The sequence below is a fragment of the Parasteatoda tepidariorum genome, chromosome 11, assembly GCF_982258835.1.
Source record: "Parasteatoda tepidariorum strain Cologne lab strain chromosome 11, Ptep-v5.0, whole genome shotgun sequence".
NCBI lineage: Eukaryota > Metazoa > Arthropoda > Arachnida > Araneae > Theridiidae > Parasteatoda > Parasteatoda tepidariorum.
The window spans coordinates 97,380,431-97,388,547 of record NC_141765.1 but is presented as its reverse complement, the minus strand read 5'-3'; the positions used below and the strand labels follow the sequence as shown (position 1 = coordinate 97,388,547).

The window sequence follows — 8,117 nt, the reverse complement described above, 5'->3', positions numbered from 1 at the left end:
ATTCGCGGGGCTGACTTGTGAAGCTTGGCACAGTTGGTACATATTTTACAAAATTGTTTAATTTATAAATAATTTATAAATACTTAAATTGCTTGAAAGATGATATGTTCCCTTCTAATGACAACGAAGTTTTTTGTTTTATTCAGTCATTTATTTATATTTATTATGTCCGACAATGTAAAAAAAAAAGAACTGCACTTTGGGCTTCTGAGGGCTCCAGCCCCGAATAAAACATTCAAAAAAAGAGGGGGGAAAGTAGGATCTGGGCGCCCTTGTCATCTCGGGGCCCCAAGCTATAGCTTATTTAGTTTATACGTAAATCCGGCCTTGAGTGACAATGGCTTTTTACAAATTGAGTATTTCCATTTGAACGGGTTAGTAACATGTGCAGAAATAGGCAACCGGATCCTTTACATAATTATGAATTTATGAAATCAGTTCGTAAACAAACAACAGACTCTGATGAACATTTTACTAAGCATACCCTTAATTATTTAATGAAAATAGTTTGAAATATTCCAGTATGTGCATCAGCATTAGTCAATGTCAATTAAGAATGGTGTGAGTTCTTTTTTTTTATTTCTCATAGTAATAAGCGCAATAACGTGCTCTTAATTTTTCAACATAAGAATTATTTATATAAAAGTTCAGCAATTTTGCATTGCACATTTAAATGCAGCTAATATTTTTCGAAGAAAATTTTGTGTAACATTTTTTTTACATTTGGGCCGTGAAAATTTATCAAACCTAGTGCCGGTATAAATGCAGCTGCTTTATCTTTATAATTATACAAGTTCAATGAGTCTAAATTGCTGTAATAATCGTTATTCTATAATCTTTTTAATTCCTTTTTTCTCCCTTTTTAAAATTTGTTAACCGTAGTTTTTGCAACCCTATTAAACTTTTATTTCCTTTATCACTTATTGCAGTAAGTTTATTTTACCTTGCTGTATCAAGTAGCTCATTATGGGAAGATTTCTGTATCGTGATCTATAGCTGAATAAATGCCAAGTTTTGGCAGCTTTCATGCAGTGGCCCTTGAGAAACTAGAAAAAATAACATAAAAGGGGGCCTACTGAAAGGATATTACTCATAGCCATCCTCAGACAAATTTCTACTTGTTTTATTTATTTTTTTTTAGTTTGCAAATTTGAAATAATTTTGTTACCTTATAGTCAGCATGACAGATCAGGATACAGAAATATTCCCCTCATTATTACTATATAGAAATTTAACTAATGATTGTAAATAAAATTCTGCTTTCTTAGTTAATCTGTGTGAAAATATTACACAATTGTTGAACCTTATGTGAGGGTAAATTAATCAAGGGTAACCAAGTTCATGGCTGTTGGAGTATAACTACCGGTACTTTTCGCTTCACTGGGCGCAAGCGAATAGTCACTAAAAATGTATACATGTGCTTGTCTTAGTTGTTATTATGTGTTTGTGAGAATATGTACTAAAGACCTAATAAATATTGACCAGATCTGAAAGTGCGAGCATGTAAGAGGCAAAAATTAAATCCACAGTTCCTAAAGCGATTTGAGTTTGTAGTTATATATTGTTTTGATTTTGGATTATAAATCTCAAAATAACTGAAACTCTACTTTTTTAAAAGGTATCTGGTATAAAATCTAAGGAAATATGTGCACTACTTATAAATTCGCTTTTGTTTGGACCAGGGGGGTCATTATATTGAGCACCAACTGTATTTATATTATTTTATAGAATATAACTCAGCTAGAGACTGAAGCTTTAAGTGGCGTTAAGTGAAAACTCTAATATAACATTTCTTGTTCTTATAAAACAGAATAATCTTTGTCTTTTTAAAATTTCTAATACATGTTTACTAATTTTGCCTATGAATAATTGCAGTCCTTACAATTTAGCAAATTCTTGAAAATATTTACATTTTTTTTTATAGAATTGTTAAAATTGGAGGTGAGTTTTATCATTGAATAGCTTTTTCTGGAGTCCTTAAGCATGGCAAGGATACCAGTAATGAGTGTATCAGCACCCATTAATGATCATGTTGCTGTTATGAATACTTACCGCTCATATGTATCAATGCTCAAAAATCCTGTCGCAAGTAAGTTTAATAATTAGTCATTGGGAATTGAAAAATCAGAATTTATTTTCACTTGAAAATTTCTCATAGAAATTAAGTATTTGAGTTTACATAGATATTATATTTAGTACTAAGGATGTACCTAATGAACAACTATATACTTATGGCACATGTTACTTTGTTGGTAATGTTTACAATTCTCATACATTGATATTCACGAAAAATAAAATAACCAAAGTAATATACTTATAAATAAATCTTACTTATCTACTTAAATCATACTTATTTAAAGATAACTATATACCTATAAATAAATCATTGTATTTATCTGCACCTGATCAAAAATCATACTTAAATATTCTTACTTCTCATTTTTAATTTAATCAAATCCACATTTCTTTTTAAAGCAAAACCTTGATCAAATATATTTTATGCATTTATTGTAGTAACCTGTAATTATAGCTCATTTTATTTTTTGTTTATTTATCTGTCATTAATTCACTTTTCCTATTGATTTTTATATTGCAGAACTTTAATTTTCTCTTTTCTTTTCTTTTATAGAGGATGAAAGTAAATTGAAAGCTTTGCCAGAATTGAGTGGAGAGCTTGAAGTAAGGTTTAAATTTAATATAGTAAAATTCTATATTCAGAATGTCATTGTATGGGGAATTTGAAATTTATTTTTTCAGTTTCAGAAATGACAGTTCATTTTTCATAATTTCGCAGATTATATATGCCACAATTAAAGTCATTGTGCCATTAAGCCCAGCATTCAATTCAATTTTGACTATCGAATTACAGGAACCTTTTTAAACCCCTCCCTATTTTTTTAAATTTGCCTCCTATTTTTTGGTTTCATTTTTCACTTTTTTACCAATTTTTTTTCTTTTACATTAAATGCAATTGGCAGTTTAGTTTCCCATAAATTGATAAAATTTTTTATTTAGAAATTAATGTTTTAGCACCAATTGTATGAAGATCATTGAATTTAATTGAATGGCAATTATGAATTTAAATTCTAAGAATTGAGGAGCATTCAAGTGATTGGCTCAAAAGCTTTTTAAAAACTGTTTAAGCAAGCTGAGACATAAAAACACTATTTATCCTCCCTCCTATATTAGTATTAATAGACTATTAATGATAAACATGTTATTAGTTTTATTACTCTAATGAAGAAAAAAAAATATTTGTTTTGATACATTACAGTTTGAATTTGAAACCTAAAGACTAGAGGCACACCATTGAAATCAAGCATACAATATTTATAAAAATATTTTTTTAAATAATAAATAAAAATAAAAGAATTTGAATAGATGTTTAACAATGATAAAAAGAATATTTTAATAAAATATTTGTGTTTTAATTTTATAATAAAAGTATCCTTTTATTTTTCAGACTATTGTTAGTAATCCACAATCTCCTTCATTTTTGGATCAGGCTATAAAAATTTTCATCAGAATTTTAGGAAATGAAGAACCACAGTTCATTGCTGAAAAAGCCACTCATGTATGTATTTTCATATCATGCCAATGGGTAATTTTGTATATTTTAATGTACATATTTTTATATATATCCTGTATTATTTTTTATGAAGATAGCCAATCTAAATTTTTTTCATTTACTCTTTTATAATTTTTTTATTCATACATTGTCAATTATTTAGTTTACATAACTGATGAACTTAATGATTACAGTTAATAGTCATTGATATGGGTTTAAGATAACAAAATTTTAACAGTATTTAAAAAATAATCTCATTGTTGCTAATGTCTGTAGGTTATGTAGTGTGTGTATGAAATCAACCTCATTTTAATGTCTTGGCAGAATAATCAGGTTTTTTCTATTTACGCTTGATCTCACTTTGTGTTTATATTCAAGACTGCTGTTTTTAAAAATTAGATTAAATCAGGGTTAGTAATTGTCCTGATCATCTTGATGTTCCTGATTTAAAGTATTTTATCCGTATTTGTCCTGAATTTTTTGTGTGTATTGAATATTCGATTTTCCAGGAATGAAAATGCAGATTTTTGAGAAAGTAGATTTAAAGAATTGAAAAATTTTGATCCAATATCCTTTTTCTTTCTTTTTTAAATGCTTGTCATAATCACAATATTTGATAGTTCCAATATAGGGACTGTCTATTGATTATTTACATGGTTTAGGTATTTGGAGTCTTACCCAGAAGATTCATTGTTTCAACCTCTTTGGGAATTAAGTCATTCAATGGAAAGGAAAATTGATAAGCAATTTTGCAACATCAAATTTTTATGATGTCGATTTCAAGGGTGATATGCTTACTTATTATTTTCACCAAATACAATAAAAAATCTTGTACGATTTCAAAGTTGCACAAATATTGATTGTTTTCTTTCATGTGATTTCAGTCAACAAGCAGTTATAAAACTTTTAAATGATGAATTAGGGGATTGCTTACTAAAATTAATGTTCTACGTAAATGTTAAGTGGCATATTCATTGCATTTTTGTTTTGAGATCATAGAAACCCTACTTTAAAGAGATCAAAGAAATCTTCAACTCAATTACACATTTGAATTATATATTGGTATGAGTAAAATATTAACGAATTGATACTGTTCATTTTTTTAATGCAACAGTCTCATCAAATTTTTCCATGTTTTGATTTGGAACTATTATTTGCTGTTCTGTATTGATAAAATTATTCTGGAAACTTTTTGCTATGAACAAGTTATTTTTTTGCTGTGAAATTTTATTTTGTTACTATTAAGTAGAGTAAATTATACTTTTCAATTAACTGTTCTAAAAAATGCTATGCTGTTCCAAATCTGTTCTAATTTTGTCTTGTTTTTTTTATTTTTAAATTGCTGTCTTTATTTGTTCTTTGCCCTGCTACAAAGCTTGCTTAATGTCTTCAGCTTGGGCATTTTATTTAATAATAATGTGTATAACCTTTTTTATTATTTAAATATATTTGCAGTTTTATGTCTGTTCAAGTTTTTAGAGATTTATTAAATGTTTTTAAATTTACTAGCCAATAGGATATTTTATATTTTCATCATATAATTTCAAAATTAAATTTGAGAACTCTACTTCTTGTTATATATTATTTTAAGCATAAAAATCTGTCTGTTGTCTAATATTTTATTGACAATTTTTTTAAAAGGTAACTAATCGAACCTAATTAGAATTTTAATATTATGATATATTGTCACGAAACATACATATTTCACAGTGTATTACAATATTTTTTAAATTTAACTTTTGACTTAGGTTAAGTTTTTGTTAACCAAACAAAATATAAAATTCAGAGTAATATTATAATCTATAATTATCAATGTCAATAATACTCCTAAAATTATCACATTCTTTATTTATCATTTTCAATAAAGAGTGCAATTTTTTGATGTTCAAGAACTGTCATTGATAATTGTGTTTTTGATATTTATCATTATTGAAAATTATCATATACTCAATATGTATTCAAATTTACTGAATATAAATCAAATATTGTTATCACATTGGTAAGAATGAATGTTTTGTTGCTCAACCCTAGTAACTAATATGATTCTTGTTGTGGTTTTGGAAATATTTGTTTAAAATTATTATTTAATTATATATTTTAGTTTGCTTTTTTATTATGATTTCCTTAAAAAATATTCCCACTAAACTATATTATTTTTTTCGGCAACTTTGTAAGAAAATTTTAGAAATAATTCACAGGCTCCCTACAAACAATCATTTGTTACCTGATGGCAAACCAATCTTGTCTTTAATGTTCAAATCATTGGGAGGAATTAACAAATATCTTCTTAATAAGTGACTCAATTATATATATAATATATATTATTTAAAAAAAAAACTTTAATTAATAAGTTGTGTGTAAATCAACTAGCAGGTATGTACATTTTCAAATGGTAACAATTATTGATCAATTTAATTTCCCTAACATTATAGGCAGAATAAGAACTTTCAGTATGTTTTTGTTCTGCGTACATTGTTATTTGTTGAGTATAATTGAAATACATAAAAATCAAGAGCATGGATCTAGAAAAATTTAAACTTCTAGGATTTCATTTTTATGAGCCATGCTGTTTGATTAAAAAAAGTGTTAAATTTTACAGAAATATTGGGCTGTAAGTCTTTAGGCAACCAAGTGCCCAGGATTTGTAAGCCCGTAACTATAAATAATATTCTAATTAAAACTAAATTTATCTCTCCTTGGTAATACTAGTACAAAAATTATGCAAAATAAAGTTTATTTGGTGAAAATTTTGAATAGCTGAAAATATTTTTTGAAAACTGAAAATTTTCTTCTCTAGCATTTTTATTTACTGCTCTACATTTTATAATAATAAATAAAAGATTAAGAGTTTGTATTTTCTTCATATTGTGGGAAAAAAGTGGCGCTTTTTGTTACAGAATTTGAAGTGAAAATAAAATTTGACTTACTGTGCTTCATCTCAAAACCGAAATTTTAATTTTAAATACTTGATAAATTTTTTATTTTTTCAGAAATTACTTAACTACATTAGATTGATGTTTACATCTGAACAGATTAGCTAATAAAATGTTGCTATTTATAAACTTAGAATTTTGTTGCTTTTATAAAAACTTAAATGAAATTATGCAGATATTTTTCTCAACATATATTTCCTCTATATATTTAATGTTGGAATTTTATGACTTCTCCTACACTGATTTTATTGATGTTTTATTTTTATTCAAATATTCATATTTTAGGTGGAAAATGAGGAAAACATATTAGTAGTTTTAAGAATAATCATAGAATTTCATAAGACCTTCAGGCCACCATGCAGCTTTGAAGTAAGAATGTGTTTTTGATATGATTTATCTTTTTCAATGAATTTGCTTTTGCATTAATATATTTCACACATGTACAGATTCATTGAAGACTAGTTTATTAATAAGCAACTTTTGTAAATTTTTGCATTACATTGAGTGGAATGTGTTTCAGTGGGTTTTTAAACTCGCATTTTCACGGGGAAAAGAATATTGACTTGAGTGGATGTCATTTAATGTATCTTATAAGAGATTTTAGATTTTTCACTTGTTTGACTGATAAATTATTTTGCACTTAAAAGTTTAAAAAGATATTAATATAGGCTTCCATTATAATGACAAATGCTTCTATGAATAATTCTTGATAAAATGAGAGAAGGAAAGAGAGGAAGATTCTGTGATGAATCAATTTATAAATAAAGCTTATAAGCCTATAATTTGCAATATAAATGTCAATGATCACAAGAAGTTAACTCATTTTAAATTCTCTGTACAGAAATTTCTTGCCAAATTGTTCCTAAAGTTTTCTTGTTTTAATTTCTCAAGGTTTTTCATAGACATTGCTTAAAAGAATTTCATATTTTTTGCTTTTATTTAATGAAAAATTCTGAGGAATATTGATGAGTATTGTTTTTCCAATCCAAATTGCTATAATCCTGAAGAAATTTTTTTTTTAAATAATAACGAGTCTTAGTCACAAATTAATTTTTTTGAATATAATAATATGCTATTTTTGCACTAAATTTAAATGAAAGTCATAATGAAAAAAATAAATATATTGTAGGGTTCTTTTTAATTTTAGTGTGACTAACTCAAAATGTTAGGGGATATGAAATATCAATGATTCCCCCACAACACAATAGGAAGAATTTATTAGTACTTTGAATTATTTATACTTTTTTTATTATTTTAAAGTCCAGTGTGAAAGAAACCTTTAAAATTTTCATGATTTATAAAGTAGAGAAAAATAAATTAAAAAAAGAATTATGGAGAAATATAGACATTTTCTCCATTCACTGTTTATAAGTTTCTCCATTCATTGGTAATTTGTTCTAAATAAATCTTTTTAAAGTAATTAAAACCTCTTTTTTTTAAATTTTTTTATTTCCATGGTTTGAATACTTTTTTTTATTCACTTATTTTATATTATTTGTTTTGGTACTCTTCACCTGCATGGCCTGTTAAACTTCAATATACCAAAACATCAAGCATCTTAAAATAAAACTTAAGTGAATCTAAAGGTTGCATGCAGTGATGAGAAAATAATGATA

The 8,117-nt window shown here is 26.2% G+C and overlaps 1 protein-coding gene across 7 annotated transcripts in view; it reads left to right on the top strand.

Annotated features, from left to right (window-relative positions):
- The first annotated feature begins 382 nt into the window (after positions 1–382).
- Positions 383–8,117, top strand: part of LOC147801950 (transcription-associated protein 1-like) — a 34,006-nt gene continuing 26,271 nt past the window's right edge. For 2 of the 7 annotated variants that reach the window (XM_087155455.1, XM_087155453.1), the window contains exons 1-5: positions 386–561; positions 1,925–2,089; positions 2,630–2,679; positions 3,464–3,574; positions 6,787–6,870. In XM_087155455.1, the coding sequence (XP_087011581.1) occupies positions 1,984–2,089; positions 2,630–2,679; positions 3,464–3,574; positions 6,787–6,870 (351 nt within the window). In that variant the 5' untranslated portion in view covers positions 386–561; positions 1,925–1,983. Of the gene's footprint in view, positions 562–1,924; positions 2,090–2,629; positions 2,680–3,463; positions 3,575–6,786; positions 6,871–8,117 lie in introns of all 7 variants that reach the window. The other 5 variants (XM_087155454.1, XM_087155456.1, XM_087155457.1 and 2 more) reach the window with 5 other exon arrangements.